Below are 22,983 nucleotides of genomic sequence, written 5' to 3' on the forward strand. Positions count from 1 at the left end.
TTGCATTTCTTTTCCATGGGGATGGTCTTGATCCCTGTCTCCTGTACAATGTCACAAACCTCATTCCATAGTTCATCAGGCACTCTTATCAGATCTAGGCCCTTCAATCTATTTCTCACTTCCACTGTATAATCATAAGGGATTTGATTTAGGTCATACCTGAATGGTCTAGTGGTTCTCTCTACTTTCTTCAATTTAAGTCTGAATTTGGCAATAAGAAGTTCATGGTCTGAACCACAGTCAGCTCCTGTCTTGTTTTTGCTGACTGTATAGAGCTTCTCCATCTTTGGCTGCAAAGAATATAATCAATCTGATTTCGGTGTTGACCATCTGGTGATGTCATGTATAGAGTCTTCTCTTGTGTTGTTGCAAGAGGGTGTTTGTATGACCAGTGCATTTTCTTGGCAAAACTCTATTAGTCTTTGCCCTGCTTCATTCCGTATTCCAAGGCCAAATTTGCCTGTTTTCCATGTGTTTCTTGACTTCCTACTTAGGGCACACTAAAAAATGTATAAATTACATTTTTTAACAGAGCCTATGATTTACATGAGGGCTCCTCATATGAACACTTGCAATGCCAGAAATTCAGCTATGCATTCGTGCCAAGTGAGTAGTGCAATTATCAGACATATCCATAAAAGATCATCATCAAGTGATCAAGGGACGTTCATGAAACATAAAAATCAAATGTTAAAAATCTAGTCTATAGTTAGAGCCATCTGGACGATGGCTAAAATACCATATGATCATCTGACAACTATTGGAATCCTTTAGCAAAGTAAGCTTACAAATTGTCTCATTATAAATTACTGCCCAGAATAGCACAGAATAGTTTATTACCCAAGGTAGCACAGAAACAACGTATGAGTTAATGTGAATATTAAGTAGAATTTTTAAATCTACACACTGCTAATATTTTCCCCACGAATTTCAGTTTTACAAATAAACTCTCTTACAAAGTAAAAAAGGGAAAATAGCACTTTAATAAATGTATATTTCATTAAGTTCTCTGATTACTTTTTGAATAATATTTTTATTTTATTTTAAACATACTTCATTAGATAAACTTCATTTTATGTTAAACCTTTCTCTATTCTACAAGAGGAAAATTTTTGAGATCTACATTTTACTCCTGAGACAATAAAATCAATTACACATTATGCATTAGTGTGTATTCTCACACTTTAGTATTTTCCTATGAAACTAAATATCTAATTAATCACAAAGGAACAGAATTTTATGCTGAATGACATGATTAAAGTCAGCAACTTCTAATATACATAAATCCACAAAAATATATTTATTGTACTTGAATACTAATTCCATACCATAATTAGGAACATATCTGCTCAACATTCAAGCTTAATCATATTAAGGATGACTTAAGGAAATGGCAACCCACTCCATTACTCCTGCCTAAAAAATCCCATGGACAGAGGAGCTTGGTGCAGGCTACTGTCCATAGGGTTGCAAAGCGTCAGGCACGACTGAGCGACTTCACTTCACTTCACTTAAGCAGATTTAGATGAATAACTATATTGGTGTGCCCCATTTTACTTACATTCAAAAATTATTACAAAATTAGAATCCAGAGTATATCAGCACCTTCAGGAGCAACTAGTATTAGCAAAAATTAGAAATGTCCCTCCTTAAAACCATCCTACAAGTTATACTGCCTTGGATAGAATGATTTTTTAGATGAAGGAATTTCAATCTTGGAGTAAAGTGTTAAACTGATAAACTAATAAAAAATATTTAGCAAAGTGTAATATCATGTTGTATTTTCTTATAAGGAGAGTATTCCTTGTATGTGAAAACCAAGGAGCTTGCCTTGAAAAAAGTATACATTTACTAATCTGTTACATTCTCTGAAGCAATGCAAGGAAACCAGTACTTATCCTGCATCAATACTTATTTGCAGAGACAATTAACTAAACTGACATATAATGATATATACTTTATCTTCTTACCTCTTTCTCAGAGTAAGCGGCAATTCTCTGTTAAATCTTATACCTGCTTATAAGATCTTATATTCTACTTTACCTGTAATCTCACTGTATACATTATTATAAACTTTACTGTAGCTCTAATTTTTTCTTCTCTTCCACTTGCCTCACTATAACTATTGACATACCCAAGTTTCAGTACAGTCAGATTTCATGAAAGAGTGGTATACAGAGACTGTCTCTACATATTCAACTTCCATTCACTTGCTAAAAACTAAAGCTTCTCTGGCCAACAAACATTGGCCAATTAGTTTTTCACCTTCATTGTTCTTGGTAGTATTTAAGGAGTCAAATTAAAAGTCCTTCTATTATTTTAACTGTGTACTTACACAGTTGCTAAGTCGCTTCAGTCGTGTCCGACTCTGTGCGACCCCATAGATGGCAGCCCACCAGGCTCCGCCATCCCTGGGATTCTCCAGGCAAGAATACTGGAGTGGGTTGCCATTTCCTTCTCCAATGTATGAAAGAGAAAGGTGAAAGTGAAGTCACTCAGTCGTGTCCGACTTTTAGCGACCCCATGGACTGCAGCCTACCAGGCTCCTGCACCCATGGGATTTTCCAGGCAAGAGTACTGGAGTGGGGTGCCATACATGTAAGATGAAAATGGCTAGTATTTTTTAAAGAGCTATCATTTATGAAGGACACTGTTTTTTAAAGTTTTCATCTCCATTACAGACATCAGACAATTTCATCAAGAGTTCCAAATTAATGTTCATAACATTTCCAAAACAAAGGATAGACACATGTCATAACTTTGAATGGTTTCTTTGTTTGGAAGAATACACAGATTCTCTAGAAGATTATTTAGAATTCTGTGATAATATCTTCATGAGAAACATGCTTTTATTCTGACTTGGCCTGCCCTACGTGCCTATCTCACTGCAATTGAGCTGTTCTGCTGTCAACACATCTCCAGCCATCAAGTACATGTTCCCCCTGCAGCCAACTACTTAAGTCAGTTTCACTGAGACTGGAAAAGGATGTGTGCTTCTTGATAAATAATTAAAAAGCAAAATCAAACCCAGTGCAGTATCACCAAACCTTGGTGTTCACGTGCCAGAACTGCTACATAATGTGTGTGCTGTGTGTGCGCTAAGTCGCTTCAGTCGTATCTGACTCTTTGTGACCAAATGGATGTCTGCCAGGCTCCTCTGTCCATGGGATTCCCCAGGCAAGGATACAGGAGGGGGTTGTCACTTCCTTCTCCATGGGATCTCCCTTACCCAAGAATCGAACCTACATTTCTTGTGTCTCCTGTGTTGGCAGGTGGGTTCTTTACCACTAGCACTACCTGGAAAGCCCTCATAACTTGGGGATGAACTTAAGACCAACTTTGGACCTTAGGTTGCAAATACAAAAACAAAAAGATTATTTTAATAAGAATTCAGGCATAACAGAGCTACTTGTAAAATTCAGTTAAATAATTAAAATGTGCATTTCACAACACTGTGAATAAACATTCTCCTCAACATATGATGGGGTTATGTCCTGATAAACCCATCATAAAGTGAAAATATCTTAAGTTGAAAATGCATTTAATATACCTAACCTACTGAACTTCAGAGCTTAGCCTAGCCTATCTTAAATGTGCCCCAAAGACTTGTATTAGCCTACAGTTAGGAAAAATTATCTAACACAGAGCCTATTTTATTCTAAACTGTTGAATATCTCATGTAACTTATTAAATAGTGTACTGAGAGTAAAAACCAAAATAGTTGTATGGCTGTGAGTCTATTGGTTCTTTACTCTGGCGGTTAGAGAGCTGACTGAAAGGTGTGGCTTACTACCCCTGCCCAGTATTACCAGAGTATTCTACCTCACATTGCTAGTCTCGAAAAAGATCAAAATTCAGATTCAAAGTACAGCTTCTACGTAATGCATATGGCTTTCACAGTATCATAAAGTTGAAAAACCTTAAGTCAAAAACTATTGTGAGTAGGGTACCGTCTCTGTACTTAACACAACTAAACTGTACACTTAAAAAGGTTAAAATTAAGATGGTAAAAGTAACACAAAAACAATAAGAAAAAAGGTTTGTAAAAGTATACGAAAAACTTAACAAATTCGTTACAGCTTATGATACAATGTAAATAACAATTAAAATAGTGGTAACTACATTTAGAAGTAGGTACACATTTTTTTGGGCTCCACAACCACTGTAGATGGTGACTGCAGCCATGAAATTAAAAGACACTTACTCCTTGGAAGGAAAGTTATGACCAACCTAGATAGCATATTGAAAAGCAGAGACATTACTTTGTCAACAAAGGTCCGTCTAGTCAAGGCTATGGTTTTTCCAGTGATCATGTATGTACGTGAGAGTTGGACTATGAAGAAAGCTGAGCGCCAAAGAATTGATGCTTTTGAACTGTGGTGTTTGAGAAGACTTGAGAGTCCCTTGGACTGCAAGGAGATCCAACTGGTCCATCCTAAAGGAGATCAGTCCTGGGTGTTCATTGGAAGGACTGATGCTGAAGCTGAAACTCCAGTACTTTGGCCACCTCATGTGAAGAGTTGACTCATTGGAAAAGACTCTGATGCTGGGGAGGGATTGGGGGCAGGAGGAGAAGGGGACAACAGAGGATGAGATGGCTGGATGCCATCACCAACTTGATGGACCTGAGTTTGAGTGAACTCCGGGAGTTGGTGATGGACAGGGAGGCCTGGCGTGCTGCAATTCATGGGGTCGCAAAGAGTCGGACACGACTGAGCAATTGAACTGACTGACTGACACATTTAAAGGACTCAATTTTTTAATTAAAAGCAATATAAGAATTGTCTACTCTAATTTACAGTAAAATATAAAAGTATTGTTATTTTTATTTTGTATTGGGATATAGCCAGTTTAAAATGTTGAGATAGTTTCAGGTGAACAGCAAAAGGAATCAGCCATACATATACATGTATCCAATCTCCCCCACCCTCCCCCATCCAGGCTGCTACATAAGACTGAGCAGAGTGTCATGTGCTATATCCTAGGGCCTTGTTGGTTATCCATTTTACATAGCAGTGTGCACGTGTCCATTCCAAACTCTGTTAATATCCCTTCCCCCAACCCTCCCCGCAGCAAACGTAAGTTTATTCTCTAAGTCTATGAGTCTCTTTCTAGAAAACAGAAAAATTTGAAACATAATTCTAAGCAAAGAAAATGATTAACAGAGCACTCAACCAAAACGAGAATATCAACAAGGTTTCCAGAGAACCGAAAATGGTGGGCATCTAAAGAGCACGATACATTGGTCATAAAGTAGAAAGGTTATATCCAGAGCTTTTTACCACCTATACATGCCCACAGTTCATAAACAAGGCAAGCCCAGGCATTAGTGTGATAACTGCTAATTGTATGGCTTCCCAGGTGGCATAGTCGTAAAGAATCTGCCTGCCAATGCAAGAGATGTTGGGTTTGATCCCTGGGTCAGGAAGATTACCTGCAGTAGGAACTGGCAACCCACTCTGGTATTCCTGCCTAGAAAAAATTTCATGGACAGAGAAAGTTAGTGGGCTACAGTCCATGAAGTGGGGGAGTCAGATTTGACTAAACACACATATGCACACACACAATTTTTATGCTAGCTTGAGTAGCTGGAAATACAGAAATCATTAACTACAGTGATACAAGGATATGGAAATAAAGGGTTCCAGAGATGAGGGAACACTAAAGACAGTAAATGCAAATATCCATATCCACAACTCAAATGCAAAGAACCACAACTAAAATGCAAAAGTTCGTATTTATAATTTGAAATAAAGAATATTGTATTTGGTTGATCACACGGTAGTTTTATTTTTAGCCTTTCAGGGGCGCTCCATACAGTACTCTTGCCTGGAAAATCCCATGGATGGAGGAGCTTGGTGGGCTGCATTCCATGGGGTCGCTGAGAGTCGGACATTACTGAGCGACTTCACTTTCACTTTTCACTTTCATGCATTGGAGAAGGAAATGGCAACCCACACCGGTGTTCTTGCCTGGAGAAAATAAGGGACGGGGGAGCCTGGTGGGCTGCCGTCTATGGGGTAGCACAGAGTCGGACGTGACTGAAGTGACTTAGCAGCATACTGTTCTCCATAGTGGCTGCAACAATTTACATTCCTACCAACAGTGTAGGAGGGATCCCTTTTCTCCAGCCCCTCCTCAGGATGTTACTGCGTTGTAGACTTTTTCAAGGTGGCCAATCTGACCAGTGTGAGGTAATATCATATGATCCAGTAATCCCACTCTTTGGCATATATTCAGGGCACAATTCAAAAAGATAATGCACTCCAATGTTCACTGCAGCATGTTTATAATAGCCAAGACATGAGAGCAATCTAAACGTCTACTGACAGAAAAATGGATAAAGAAGATGTAGTACATACTTACAATGGAATATCAGCCATAAGAAAGAAGAAAATAATGCCATTTGCAGCAAGGCAGATGGACCTGGAGATGATCATCGTTAGTGTTAAGAAAGACAGGGAAAGACAAATATTGTATGATTTCACTCATATGTGGAATGAAACAGAATTTTTAAAAAATGAGATAAATGGATTCATTTATAAAACAGAAATAGACTCACAGATTTTGAAAACAAGTTTATGCCTCCGCAAAGGGGCAACGTGTGGGAAGAGGATAAACTAGGAGTTTAGGATTAACACACATAATAGACCCCCACAAGGACCTGCTATATATAGCACATGGAATTGTAATCAATATTCTGTAAATAACCTGTATGGTAAAAGAGTCTGAAAAAGAATGATTATATGTATACGTATAATTGAATCACTATTTAGTACATCAGAAACTAACGTCTGAAACTAACACTGTAAATCAGTTATGCTCCAATAAAAATTTTAAAATACATTAAAAATTTTTTAAAAAGAATAATGTGTTGTTTATGTTTTCAGACTCTAAAAAGTAATTACTGATGAGAGATTATGATCAAGGTTTCTCTTAAAATATTAATTTCTTGTAATTAAATGGGAAAGTGTAAGAAAGCAAAAATGGGGCTTCCCAGGTGGCGCCAGTGGTAAAAGAACATGCCTGCCAGTGCAGAGGACTTCAGAGACACAGGTTCAATCCCTGGGTTGGGAAAGATCCCCTGGAGAAGGGCATGGCAACCACTCCAGTAATCTTGCCTGAAGAATCCCATGGACAGAGAAGCCTGGTGGGCTACAGTCCACAGGATGGCAAAGAGTCAGATACAACTGAAGCAGCTTAGCACCCACAAGAGAGCAAAATAAACTTCAGATATTAATATCATTCATGAATTGATAGACAACTGATGAAATGTGAATTTATCTATAAAACTTCTCCATGCACAGTAAATATTTTCTATATAGTTCTATGTCATGCAATTTCATATAAATAAGTATTTTCTATCATCTTTACTCATCCTTAACAATTACTTTAATTATTATGTGGCTTAAAGAACTGGACTAAATATAGTAAAGCAGGAGATTAATATGCATATAAAATTAAACTTATCAATTGATACTTAATGGACATTTACTAACAGCTGATATTTATAAACCGTTATGTAAATTACCAGATCAAGCGATTTAAAGTATAAAACTTAGCATGGTATCTAAGGAAATGTCTAATTTTATATTAAAAAATCAATTCAAGTTACAGACCATCTTCCTATGATACAAAAAATAAGCATAGTCATTTTTTATCAATTGGTAAAGAAAGTCTCAACAGAGCAAAAGGCCTGTGAATACTGATAGAAGTCGAATGATTCTATAAAATAAATATAACATACTATTTTAAGAAACAGAACACAAAGTAATAGATACGAATAAACTCCACAAAAATGTATGTTAGTATTTTTACTGTTGTTGTTTATAAATATGGTAAGGAAACTAACTTTTCGTATAAACAAACACTAGTGTGAACCTTCTTGTGTATACGATCATATTTTAAATTCACCAAAGGCAGCGATCATGTCTTATTAATATTTCTACCCTCAAAATTACTTACAACAGGGTCTGGCCCATTATAAATACTCAATAACTGTTTTTTTATTATTAAAAATATAAAATCTTTTTTATATGGTCAGGGATATATGAGTTACATGGAATAAAGCTGAATATCTAAAGGATAATATTAGAAATTTAAAACACGACTTGAAATCACCAAGTGGGTTTTTTAAATTACATAAAAGGAAATAAAAGATAATGTTTTATGGAAGAATATTTATGCTTTATATTTGCATAGCTCATATAGCTAACAAAGTAAGCAAAGGGGGAGGAAAGAGGATTGAGATGTAGGGTGGACTGCAAGGATTCATTTTAAGAAGAAACATATTACTGGGAGATGATTCTCCAAGGGTCTCTTGTTTTTGCCTGTTTTACAAGTAGAGGCAGAGAGTACCTTTGTTTCCAGTGCTATTTTCAAGGATATCTGCACAGTGTACAGCTTTAGAAAACAAACATATTGTCTTTCACCTGAGCAAACAGCAGATTTGCTTACAATCCTACAAGATGCATATGCAGCCGTCCTCCCCCAGAGAAAATGCAGGCATAGCTTTTACCCATTTAAAGCTTAAGGTTTCCTTCCTGTAACATAATCCACTTTATACAGGTATCACTTACCCTCTTTGTGCCAACCTGGGGGAATAAGGCTTAGGGCAGGGACACACACACAAATGCTAATATTTTGGTAAAACTGTTAATGCTATAGATAATAGTCTTTTGTCTCTATTCCAGGAGTCTTGTGTCTTTGGTCAGCATTCATGAAAATATGGCCTGGATAACTCCTTAGCTAGGAGGGAAGGTGAAATCACAGATCCTTTAGAGTTTTGACACATACCTGTTACAGTTTTTGTTTTTACAGGGCTGCTGGCATACTCAGATGCCTGATATGACTGTTGCTTTGCCAAGGGTGCACTTCCAACAGACACCTCATCCTCTTTCCTTCTGCTAATTGGCATAACAAGAGGAACAGCAATTACAGGCTGTTAAAGAGAGTCAAATGAAAAACTGAATTATTTACTATTTCTTAAGTATAAACATAGCATCACTGAAGAAAGTCCTTCACAAGTTGGGGTTAATGCTTTACTATTCAGTATTATTTTTTTAATCAATAACCACCCATAATCTCCACCTTCAGAGATAACCATCATTAGCATTTTCCCCTCCATGTCCACATATTTTGTTTTCAACTGAAGTATAATTGAGGTACATTTTATTTTACTTTATGTGCACAAGACAGTGAGTTAATATTTCTGTACATTACAAAATGATCATCATGATATGTCTAGTTATCATCTGTCACCATACAAAGATACTCTGACATAATGGACTATATACTCCATGCTATATACATGGGGTTTTATTATTTTAAATCAATCAATCAATCACTCTTGCCCTCCCTTTTCATCACTGTCTCTCTCACATATACCCACAGGGACACTTCACAATTTCAATTCTCAATCAGAATTCTGCACAAAAACCAAGAGCACTTGGAAATAATTAAAATTTAATGTAAATTTTAGTAAGTAGTATAAAGATAACATGGCAGAAGCAAATTGAAACTAAAATCAACTTTGAAAATTATGATCACTAGAAAATGAAAAGTTATCCTTATAAAATCATATTCAGGGAAATACTTCTATAAACTGATTATGTCCACTATTAATAAAGACAGCCCAACTTTGGGGAGAATTGCTAAAAATCTCTATATTTTGTCTGACAAAGTGATATCCACAGCATATTTAGAAAGCACAGAAAAACATCTATAGTTAGAGAAAGCTGGAAAACATTATGATCTTATATTGAATGCCTGAGTGCTGATCTCGACAATAAAGCAGCTGTTTCATCTTTATTCACCGAAATAAAGTCTGATGTTACTGCTGATGACGCCCAATACAATCTTGTCAGATTTTTGGCAAAAAAAAAAAAAAAAAAAGGTATTTTTAAGTTTGCTGTAGGATCAAAGATCAACGTTGAACTGAGTGGAAAACAATCATCAAATGTTGGGTTTCAGCCACAAATTGAGAAGGAAATTGCAGTTTGGGAAACAACAGATGATAACTGTGATACAGCTGCATCAGATGATCAATCTGGAGAGGGCTGTTAGGCAGCAGTGTGATCTAATGTTACGCTGTTACATGCACACTTTTACAGATCCAACGTCAAGCTTCACCAAGTTGATGATTATTTAATATTGCTTAAATTATAAATTAATATTTCAATGAGAACATATGCACATTATATAACCATATGATATAATAGGAAAAAGCCAAATCATGTTACAAACTATTACTTTGATTAAAAGGACAAGACAACTGATAAACACAAAATGAAAAAATTACATGCATTGTGGGAAACATCACAACACAGAATATCTACTTTCCTGTTAAGTATTTAGTCAAACTGATAATATTTATACAAATCTACATAGGAGATAGTATTTAACACCTAGATAAGAAATAGTGAGTCTAAACGTATTGAAGTATAAAATAAGGGGGTGGAGATGTCTACTAGAAAATCTCTTTATGCTCTAACATTTAGTGATTTCATAATCCTTTGAATTTCCTGGCCATCATTTATAAGCATGGAATATGATGAAACACTCTAAGAAGTTACAATCAAGTTTAGAATCAAAATTAGTATATGAGAAAAATTATGTGCTATATAGTGTGATATTTAACTCATGCACAATAGTTGAAGATAAGACTAATGGAAGCTATGGTATTGTAAATACCGAACAACAACAACAAAATCTTTATGTTCGTGGTTGAGACTCTGGGTGCAAGCTTCCCTGATGGCTCAGTGGTAAAGAATTTGCCTGCCAATGTGAGAGACAGGGGTTCAACAGATTACATATAGTATATAAAATATGTAAAATATAATATATATATATATATATATATATATATATGCAGGGTAGATTGGGACAAATATAAGTACTTTCATTTTGCATATGTCCTTAGGAAGTTGATTTTTATACTAAATATAATTTTGAGACTTCCATACTAAAAGCTATATAATAAATTTTAACAATAAAATAATACATTATGTGAACGTGCCATGCTTTATTTACCTACTGCATTAGAGACAGTCATTTAGGTTGTCTCCAGTTTTACACCATTGCAAACAATCATGCAGTAAGAGGCTTATACATGACTTCACAGGCTCATATAAATGTCACTATAAGAACACAGCTCTAACAAAAAGTGGAATTTGGGGGTTATAGGGTACAGTCATGGGTAATTTTATTAGCTACTGCTAGATTTATTAATTTTCACTCACAAGAGTAGCAAATGAACTCATCCATTTTCTACATTTTCACTAGTTCTGAAGTTATTGAAACTGAACAATAAGATCACAGGGTTCAGCTATACTATTCTCTCAATTCTCCATGTGAAAGAAAATGTAAGACTAAAATACTAGATTAAAAGCATTTTAAAAAGTATGTTTTTGAGATATGCTAAACTGTAGCAAAATAGTAATACTATAAAGTGTTGATGAAAACAGACTGTACACCAATTCTGGACTCAAACTGGCAGTATAACAAAAGCATTAAAATATGCTAAACCACATGCCTGAAACTACTACACTTGTAAAAACATATTCTAAGTGAATAATTAAAGAAAAATGCAAATATAGAAATGTTTATCTCAATATTATTTGCATCTGTGAATGAGGACTGGATATTTGTAGTTTTAAATGAAATGCAATAGCATTGAAATTAGAATACATATACATATATATATATGAGTGAAAGTCGCTCAGTTGTGTCCAACTCTTTGCGACCCCATGGACTATGTGGCCTGCCAGGCTCCGTCATCCATGGAATTCTCCAGGCCAGGATACTGCAGTAGGTAGCCGTTCCCTTCTCCAGGGGATCTTCCCAACCCAGGGATCAAACCCAGGTCTCAAAGAATTGCAGGCGAATTCTTTACCAAATGAGCCAGGGAATATTTAACTAAAATCTATTTATAAAACACAGTAATAAAAATAAATATCTTTGAAGGTGCTTGGTATCAAACAAACATTAGTTTACTTAGGCTGCTAGAACAATAACTGGCAATCATGCATATCTATGGTGAAATGGAGATAATCACATCAGTTATAAGATAACCAATGAAAAATTTATAATTCAAGGAAATATTATTCAGACCTAAAAAAGAAGAGTCTTGATATTTGTGACAACAGGGATGGACCCTGAGGCCATTTTGCTAAGTCAGATAAAGAAAGGCAAATAACCACATTTATATGTGGAATCTAAACAAAATAAAACAAAACAATACAAAAAAAAACCCCAACACATCAAATTCATACATACAGAAAAGAGAAGGTGATTGCCAGACACAGAGGGGTTGGGGAGAAGGGGGTATAATGAGTAAAGGCAGTCCACAGTACTAACTTTCAGTTAAAAAACATCATGAATAATATCAGGACTACAGTTAATGCATGTGTGTGTGTGCGCGCGCACATGCGCGTGCACACTAACGACTCATTCATGTCACCTCCTTGCAACCCCATGAACTGCAGCTTGCTAGGCTCCAATGTCCATGGGATTCTCCAGGCAAGAATACTTGAGGGGTTGCCATTTCCTTCTCCAGAGTTAATGATATGCATTGTATATTTGCAAGTTAAATCTTCAATGTGCAAGAGTAAATCTTCTCATCACAAGGGAAAAAAATGTTAACTATGTGTGGTGATGGATGTTAACTACACACACAGTGGTGATCATTTTGTAATATACGCAAATAATGAATTATGTTGCTATCTGAAATTAATATAATGTTATATGTCAATTGTACCTCAGTAAGAAAAACGTTTACAAATTTTTCTCAAATCATCCCTGTCATTATTCTTAATTTCTCCATTACCCATATTTTTTATTTTGTTAAACTTTCTAAAATCCAAGTCTATATTAGTTTCCTATACTTCATCTGAACCCTTCAGGATAAAGTTTTACCATTACAAATATAACATTTAAACGTCTGGTTTACAAATAAACCAAACATTTACCATTAAAATAAAATATTTTATGAATTGGCTTTCAATTTCTGCTACTCTCTATAAGAACACCTGGCTCATGCCTGGAAACACAAGGCTCCTTTCTTGCCAAGTTACTCCATGTTCTTTGCCTCTGCTGATAAACTTTAGTTGAGAATGATCTTTTTCTGGCTTGCTCTTATGATACTCATCTCAATTGTCAATTTCCTCTTTTAACACCCACCCTTCACCTGATATGTTGCTTTTATATTTTCATGTCCTCCAGTAAATACATCTAACACAGCAATTATACTCAGCACTTTGTGTGGATCTGGAACCTGAGAATACAAAGGGCTATTACACCAAGGGACATATGTATCCTGGATTTTTATATCTATAGGGGAGGGAGGGCCCGAACCAATTCTCTATGGATACAAGGGAGGTACTAAGAAGGGGGTTACTGCTATATCTCTTCATATTCTTAAATACACTAAATACCTCTAGAGGAAGGAATATTCTCAGCCATGAGTTTCATTTCTATAGCCCCAGTACCCAGTATATTGGACTCAATTCTGTAACTACCTGATAAAAGGAGGAGCTTCTCCGGTGGCTCACATGGTAAAGAATCTGCCTGCAATGCAGGAGATGTGGGTTTGATCCCTGGGTTGAAAAGATGCTCTGGAGAAGCGAATGGCTACCCACTCCATTATTCTTACCAGGAGAATCCCATGGACGAGGAGCCTGGTGGGCTACAGTCAATGGAGTCACAAAGAGGTGGACACGATTGAGTACTAACACCTTGATTTTTCACTTTGATAAATGGAAACATGAAATGGGAGAGGGATGGTAGAAGTTTCAAATGAAATTAGGACAAAATGAAAAGAAAAAAAAAACTTAAAAAAATGCTTCTTGAGACATAGATTGCACATTTTTGGTTCAGCTTTTATATTCTTATGTAAATATGAAATTATACATTTTTTCCTATCAGCTAGCTTTAAGTTTCTTCAGAAAAAAATACAAAGCTACTCCAAGTAGAGTATTAAAAAACTTCAAATAAGTCAATGGGAAAATACAATTCAATACCACATAAATTTGGCCTCAAAAATTCTTCAGTTTAGTTCAGTCACTCAGTCACGTCCAACTCTTTGCAACCCCATGATTCGCAGCACGCCAGGCCTCCCTGTCCATCACCAACTCCCGGAGTTCACCCAGAAGCACATCCATCGAGTCAGTGATGCCATCCAGCCATTTCATCCTGTGTCGTCCCCTTCTCCTCCTGCCCCCAATCCCTCCCAGCATCAGAGTCTTTTCCAATGAGTCAACTCTTCACATGAGGTGGCCAAAGTACTGGAGTTTCAGCTTTAGCATCATTCTTTCCAAAGAAATCCTAGGCCTGATCTCCTTCAGAATGGACTGGTTGGATCTCCTTGCAGTCCAAGGGACTCTCAAGAGTCTTCTCCAACACCACAGTTCAAAAGCATCAATTCTTCGGCACTCAGCCTTCTTCACAGTCCAACTCTCACATCCATACATGTCCACAGGAAAAACCATAGCCTTGACTAGATGAACCTTTGTTGGCAAAGTAATGTCTCTGCTTTTGAATATGCTATCTAGGTTGGTCATAACTTTCCTTCCAAGGAGTAAGCGTCTTTTAATTTCATGGCTGCAATCACCATCTGTAGTGATTTTGGAGCCCAGAAAAATAAACTCTGACACTGTTTCCTCATCTATTTCCCATGAAGTGATGGGACCGGATGCCATGGTCTTCGTTTTCTGAATGTTGAGCTTTAAGCCAACTTTTTCACTCTCCACTTTCACTTTCATCAAGCGGCTTTTTAGTTCCTCTTCACTTTCTGCCATAAGGGTGGTGTCATCTGCATATCTGAGGTTATTGATATTTCTTCTGGCAATCTTGATTCCAGCTTGTGTTTCTTCCAGTCCAGCGTTTCTCATGATGTACTCTGCATAGAAGTTAAATAAGCAGGGTGACAATATACAGCCTTGACGTACTCCTCTTCCTTTTTGGAGCCAGTCTGTTGTTCCATGTCCAGTTCTAACTGTTGCTCAGGAGGCAGGTCAGGTGGTCTGGTATTCCCATCTCTTTCAGAATTTTCCACAGTTTATTGTGATCCACACAGTCAAAGGCTTTGGCATAGTCAATAAAGCAGAAATAGATGTTTTTATGGAACTCTCTTATCTCAATAATAAGCATCAGTTTATTCATCTTTAAAATGGGAATGATAAAACCCACCTGTCAGAATTATACTTAATATAACATACAGAGCTACATTTAAGTATTCTGGGGACCATAATTAGCCCCTCTCGATCCAGGGATCAAACTTGGGTCTCCTGCACTGCAGACAGATTCTTTACCATCTGAGCCACCAAGGAAGCCTAACTTTGTAATTTAGACACCTTTTAAATAAACTCATACTGCAAGTCTTTCACACCAACCATACCAACACTAGGGTTAAGCACACTCAATACATGTTTGTTGAAAAAAAATCTACAGATGAAGAAAGAAATACAGAGACGATGAAAATGAAAGCTAACACTTCGTGAACAATTCTTATGTACCCGAGAACATATATATACTCTGAGAAAAAATATGTATGCACTATGAGGGAAACTAAGTCAGTAAAATAGGCCTATCTAACCTGTTCTCTCTAAAGTATCTCCTTTACAAGCAATTGTAGAGCAAGTCCCTTTAACATTCAAGCAAGTGTATTTTGAGCTGTAATTTCTTCTATAGAAATTAAAGAGTCAAATTGCTTGAAACAGATAGAGTAGGGGACAGAAGAATTCTGGTACCTCCATAAACAAATCAAGCTAAGAAATATATAACTTTATTAAATAAGAAAAAGGTATTTAGAGAATTATAAAAACTTCTCACCTGCTGCATATGTTTACTGCTTCGCTTCTGAGGTTGATAAATGAGCCAGGTGTATAAGATAGGGTCAATATTAACTGCTAGTCCTTGGACATTACAAAGGAGTACGGCACCTAAAATGCAAGATTTTTAAATTATTCCTCCTAAAAACAATAAGCTTGATATCATTTTACACCTATTGCAGATAGCCATAATAAAAAGAGAAACAACAATAAGTGTTGCAAAGGATGTGGAGGAATTATACCTCCATACATAGTTGGTGGGAACAAAAAATAGTGCAGACCATTTGGAAAGCAGATTGGTATTTCCTCAAAAAGCAAAATAAACAGTTACTGTGTGTGTGTGTGTGATAGTCGCTGAATCCTGTCTCTTTGTGACCCCATGGACTGTAGCTCACCAGGCTCCTCTGTCCATGGAATTCTCCAGGCAAGAATACTGAAGTGGGTCGCCATTCCCTTCTCCAGGGGATCTTTCCAAATCAGGGATAGAACCTGGGTCTCTTGCATTACAGGCATATTCTTTAAAATCTAATCTACCCACAGAAGCTCAGAAAGTTACAATACGACCCAACAATCATATTCCTCGGTATATCAACAGAACTAATCAAATATCCATGAAAAACCTGTCCACAAATTTTCATAGCCACATTATTCACAACAGCCAAAAAATGGGAAAACATGAATGTCTAAGAATCGCTGAATGGATAAACAAAATGTAGTAGAACCACAGAATGGAAAACTATTTAACCACAAAATGGAATGAAGTACTGATACATGTTATAACATGAATAAGCCCTGAAAACATGCTAAGTGAAATAAGCCAGTAACAAAAAGTCACATATTACACAACTGCGCTTACATGAAATGACCAGAACAGGGTAAACCATAAAAGAAAAAGTATATCAATGCATGCCAGGGCTAGGGGAGAAAACAAAGGGAAACAAATGCTAATAGAAAGGTGGTTCCCTGGAGAGTGATGAAAACATTCTAATCAGAAAATGGTGATTGTTGCACAACTTGCAAATACACCAAAAACCACTAAATTATGTACTTTAAAATAATGTGCTTTATGGAATGTGAATTATAGCTTATTAACTGTGTATTTGTCATTAAAAATATAATAAACTATTTTATTACAGTTTTTTATTATAAAATCATAAACTATTTTCTAGGGAAACAGCAGTGTCTATATTGGCCATGAGAATGGAATATTATCTCCTTCTTTTGTTTATATTATAGAACTAAAGGAAGCATCATTATAACCACTTAATAAATCACTGTAAATTACAGCTTTAAATGTTCAGAAGCAAAGAGAGAGAGCTGTCTAGATGAAATGCAGGCTAACAGTCTGACATAAAACACAAAGCTGCAGTGTAACAAGTTTCTATCCCATCCTACTAACTAAAACATTTTTGTCCTTCTCTGATAAAAGTAGCTCACATAAACTTAACTAAACTAGAATGTCCCATTCTTAATATATGTGGGGCAGGTCATGTATATCTGTAAATAACATAGTAAACTTCTTTACATATTTTTTTATAAAAATAGTATTAGCTCCATTAGGACGAACAGAATATGAAGGAAAGAATATGTCAGTTTTGCCCTCAACTCTATCTCCAGCATCTAAAAAAAGTACCTGCCTCATGGTAGGAGCGGAAAAAAGAAATCACAATAAAGGGTAGATAGACAGGTTAGTTGAAAAAAGTCCATGTTGAAAAAGTTATGTTGAAAATGTTTAAAATACTAAAGTATGGAATCATGATGAAGAACTATTAGAAAGTATTAGCAAAGAACATATTTTAAAGAAAAATGGAAAGTAGAGAAATGACAGATTTAGCTGTTGAAGTAAAAAAACTCATTATTGTTGGTTTTGGTGTTTAGTCAAAGTCCTGTCCAACTCTTTGCAAACTCATGAATTGCAGCCCCCAGGCTCCTCAGTCCATGGAAGTCTGGAATACTGGAATGTGTTGCCATTTTTTCTCCAGGGGATTCTTCCCACACGAGGAATGAATCTTCATCTCCTGCATTGGCAGGCGGATTCTTTACCACTGAGCCACCAGGGAAGCCCCCCAAAACTTCATGGAATTCTCCAGGCCAGAATACTGGAGTGGGTAGCTGTTCCCTTCTCCAGGGGATCTTTCCAACCCAGGGATCGAACTCAGGTCTCCTGTACCGCAGGCAGCCCAAGAATACTGGAGTGGGTAGCCTATCCCTTCTCTAGGGGATCTCTCCAATCCAGGAATTGAACCAAGGTCTCCTAGCTGATCTACTAGAAAAGCCCCCTAAAACTCATTGAACAGGTTAAATAACAGATTAGATATGTGAAGAGAAAATTGATAAAATAGAAGAAATACAATAATTTATAATGTATCAGAAATAGAAAAACAAAACAAAATGATATTAAGAGATAAGTGAGTAAGAAGAACAAGCATATATCTAATTAAATTCCAGAGTAACCAAAAAATGAGAAGAGCCAATACTGATAAAAATTAATTACTGAGAATCTTACATAACTGCCAAGATATATGTACATACATAACTGCCTCACACCTAAGAAGTCCAATGAACCCAGACTGGATAATCAAAAATAAACCTACATTAAACAAACAAAGAAGAAACAAAACACTAAAGAAAAAGAAGATCAGAAAAGAATCCTAAATAGAAACATCTCCTGAGGTGTAAAAAAGCAAATAAACTGACTCAACTTCTCAGCACATATTCAATGATATTTATTATATTTTACTTCAAAACAACTTCATGTATACCAAGTGTTACAAATAAAAGAAGATAAAGAAGAAAAAGAATAAATTGATTTTTAGATGTAAAAGTCAAATTTTTTATTTTTTGCTTTTATTTGCATTTATTTTTTGCAGCATTTATTTCTGGGCCATAAGTTTTCATTTCTTCAGTTTTTTCTGGGATATCTTTGTCTTCTATGAAACCTTCTCTTCTGGTTTAGAAACAATCTGATCTTTCTCAGTAAGGATCACCTCAATGTGGAAGGGATAGCTCATGTATGGGTTGATCTGACCATGAGCTCTGTAAGTCCTGCGCCTGTATCTTTGAGGCTCTGTTCACCTGGATGTGCTCAATGACCAGAGAATCTACATCTAAGCCTTTACGATCAGCATTACTCTCTGAATTTTTAAGCAAAGGCAGTAAAAATGTAGTACTCTTTTTGGGTCACCAACCCTGTGTCCAGACCCACTGTTTGGCCTGTGCACACCTACCAACTCTAAGGAAAACTCACTGGACAAGTCAAGTAGCAGATAAGCTATAGGTGAAGACAAAATTAATAAAATAGAAGAAATACAGTAAGATAATTTAGAATGTATCTGAAATAGAAAAATAAACCAATCAAAATGGTGTTAAGAGATAAGAGAATGGAGTAAGAAGAACACTCATATACCTAATTAAATCCAGAGAGAGGAACCAAGGAATGAGAACAGGCACCAGAAGGAATGGCACACATGGCTGCTTTAAAGCAATATCCTTCAGATGCTTGGTGGCTTCTCAGATATGCATACGTTTAATGGCCTGGGCAGTTTCACGAGTGTTCTTAAAGTGAACATGAAGATGTGAACCTCTTGATTTGCAAGATTTAGGGTAGTTTTCTGGGTTAAGCAGAATAGCATATCATTTGTAGAGGTCACCTCGAGCCACTAACCAGAAAAGAACTCAGGACAGTTTTGCTCTAATAGCATACTTTCACCACCTAATGTGAAGAGCAGACTAATTGCAAAAGACCCTGATGCTGGGAAAGACTGAGGGCAGGAGGAGAAGGGGACAACAGAGGATTAGATGGCTGGATGGCGTCATCAACTCAATGGATGTGAGTTAGAGCAAACTCCAGGAGATAGTGAAGGACAGGGAAGTCTAGTGTGCCACACACAGTCCATGGGGGTCACAAAGAATCAGACATGACTGAGCAACCCAACAACAACAAAATACTGTACATCTCAAGTACAAGCCATGTACAAACTTTTTCAAAATTATGATAAAAATACAGAGAAAAATCTATATAAACAAAGTAGTTATAAATTTAAAAGTATACAAACTTGAGAAAAAACTAAATTACGGAATTATAGAATTCTCCTTATTAGGCAAGTTATTTTAATAGTCTTTTCATATGCCCTAAAAACTGAACAGGTTGAGTAAATGTTTAAAAATTTTCCCAGTAAGTTATTAGCACATCTTTAAAAAGGGAATGATAGAGAAAGGGAAAGGAAAACAAATGAAAATAGATACATTTTTTCACGTGGACAATTAATTTTGAAAGTCTTACTATATTATAATGAAAAAATTAAATACTTCACCCACAAATATTCATGTTACACAACTGCATTATACCAAAAATGACTAAATGACAAAGAGCCAGGCTTCAACTTCATGAGTGCTAAACACGTAATAAAAGAGAACAACTTATTAATTTAACAATTTAGTTGAAACTATAAATTAGAGATAACATTCTTTTACATTTAAAGGGATATTTTTATATTATATTCAATTTATGAGACAAGACCTTTAAAAATAAAACACAAGTTTTACATATAAGTGTGCAGACAATTAGTCTGATACTGAGTTGACTCAGAACAGATGCCCCATACATCACTAAAACTTGGCAATATATTATTCTGTTTAATTTTAGCCTGGGAGACAACTAATGAGAAAAGTGTGCTTTACTCCTCTGTTCACGACCCAAATGGCTCACTTATACACATTCCATTCAGGCTTCACCAATTAGTTAAACCAAGGCACCACTGTCATTTTCAGTTACATCCTAAGCTAAAAATGAGAACTGAAATAAGGGTTAGAGACCAAAGTTGCAGAGCATGAAATTAAACATACATGCTTATCAGTAACAGAAACCTTGCCAACCAATGAGACTGTCTTGCAAAATATCAAGTTATTAATAGGAAAAAGTACTTTACATTTATCATGAACCAATGAATGACACAAAAACACAGACACATTAATCTTCATCTAAGTTTAAGTAGCTAAAACTTACTATTTTTTCCCCATGAAACTCATCACTGACTCAATGGACATGAATTTGAGGAAACTCTGGGAGAGAGTGAAGGACAGGGGAGTCTGGCATGCTGCAGTTCATGGGGTTGCAAACTCAGACAGGACTTAGAAACTGAACAACTACAATAATAAAGAACACTTCAGATTAATACGGCTCTTAAGACATTGTTACCCTGATTTGTAACAGTAATTTCAAAACTTTTGACTACATAATTAAGTAAACAATAAGGGAAGAATAACTACTTCAAAAACAAGGGTAGGGAATAAAGGCAAGAGAGAATCAGACACTAAAAAACAACAAGGCAGGGATGAGCTGCCAACTACTGGCAACCTTATCCAAGATAGCAGTCAAATTTAGTGTAAATGAATCGTAAGATTTTTAGCTGTGTGTATGGTACCTCATGTTACTTAATAAATATTTCCCTTTCTCATAGGATACAAAAATCACAAGAGAATTCTATCTCATTGTAACAATAAGAGGAAGCCAGGTAACCTATCAAAGCTTTTCAACATTCACTAGACAGATTTTTATGAACAGAAATCATAAAAGTGAAAGGTGTCCCTCATAGGGCCAAAGGAATGAATATGGCTTTTATACCTGAGAAAGCAATAAGAGGAGGAGAAGAAAAGAAGGAAACAACTGAACTTTTAACAAATACATAAAGAGCTAGTTTGAGACAGACTGACACTTTAGGATCTATGAAAACAGTAGAAACAAGAGTAATCTACCCAAATGCCACCCTTTTCCAATAAACCTTCATCAAATGCTAATAAGAAAAACAGGGGATGGAACTTGAGAGACAAGAAAGATCCCACAAAGTTTCAGGTGCATGGAGCCTGAGGAAGTCAGGGCAAAGAAAGAAAACTCAGAGAAATCTTCCAGCCACTCTAAATATTTCAGGGAGAACCAAGCAAGGCAATCTGTGCTAGAAGAAATGAAGATACCTCCCAACAGGGATTTCTCAGGATTGCATCTGGTAACATGAATGCTGCCTTTATAGAGAATATTTGGAAGAGGAGAGGACCCTCTGGCCAATCTTTGAGAGCAGGCGCCAGTCCCTACCCACCACAAAGTCAACACAAGCCCCAGGACAAACCTCACCCACCAGGGAGCAGACAGCAGAAGCGCAATGAACTATGACCTTGCAGTCTGTGGAAAAGGGACAACGAACACACTAAACTAGACAAAATGAGGCAACAGAGAAATATGTCTCTGTAGAAGGAGCTAGGTAAAAACACACAAGACAAAAGAAATAGAGGAAGCAGGCAATCTATGCAGGTTTCCGAGGTGGTACTAGTGGTAAAGAACCCACCTGCCAATGCAGGAGACATAAAAGACATGGGTTTGATCCCTGTGTTGGAAAGATTCACTGCAGAAGGGAAGGGCAACCCACTCCAGTATTATTGCTTGGAAAAGTCCAAGGACAGAGAAACCTGGCAGCCTATACTCCATGGGGAAAGAGTTGGACACGACTGAAGCGACTTAGCACACATGTACACAGGCAATCTACCTGAAAAAAAATTCAGAGTAATGACAGTAAAGATGATCCAAGATTTTGGAAATAGAATGTATGCATGATCAAGAAGATGTAAGAAATGTTTAATAACGACAAAAAAGAACTGAAAAACAAATGAACAGTGATGACTAACACAATCACAAATGAAAAGTACAAAAAGGGAATCAATAGCAGAATAACTGAGGCAGAAGAACAGATAAATGGCATGGAAGACAGAATGGCACAAATAACTTCTATGGAGTAGAATAAAGAAAAAAGGAATGAAAAGAAATAAGGACACTCTCAGGAATTTCTGGGAGAAATTAAATCTACCAATATTCAAATTACAGGGGAACCAGAAGAAGAAGGTGAACAAGAGAAAAGGTCTGAGAAAATATTTGAAGAGATTATAATCACAACCTTGCCTAAAATGGGAAAAGAAATAGTTATCTAAGTCCAAGAAACACAGAGAGTCCCATATAAGATAAACCCAAGGAGAAAGACACCAAAACATATATTAATCAAACTAAAAAAAAAATAAACACAAAGAAAAAATATTAAAAGCAGCAACGGAAAAGCAACAAAAAACATACAAGGAAATCTCTGTAAGGTTATCAGCTGATTTTTCAAAAGAA

General features: G+C 36.2%; 1 protein-coding gene across 11 annotated transcripts in view; it reads right to left on the bottom strand.

Moving 5' to 3' along the window:
• Positions 1 to 22,983, bottom strand: part of VPS13B (vacuolar protein sorting 13 homolog B) — an 806,600-nt gene that overhangs the window by 465,109 nt on the left and 318,508 nt on the right. For all 11 annotated transcript variants that reach the window (XR_003514498.1, XM_027561445.1, XM_027561448.1 and 8 more), the window contains 2 exons: positions 15,829 to 15,938; positions 8,797 to 8,941 (listed from right to left, as the gene is read on the bottom strand). Coding sequence is in view for 10 of the 11 variants with exons in the window: in XM_027561445.1 (XP_027417246.1) it covers positions 8,797 to 8,941; positions 15,829 to 15,938 (255 nt within the window). In the remaining variant the exon portion in view is untranslated. The remainder of the gene's footprint in view (positions 1 to 8,796; positions 8,942 to 15,828; positions 15,939 to 22,983) is intronic.

Source organism: Bos indicus x Bos taurus, chromosome 14 (assembly GCF_003369695.1).
Source record: "Bos indicus x Bos taurus breed Angus x Brahman F1 hybrid chromosome 14, Bos_hybrid_MaternalHap_v2.0, whole genome shotgun sequence".
Taxonomy (NCBI): Eukaryota; Metazoa; Chordata; class Mammalia; order Artiodactyla; family Bovidae; genus Bos; species Bos indicus x Bos taurus.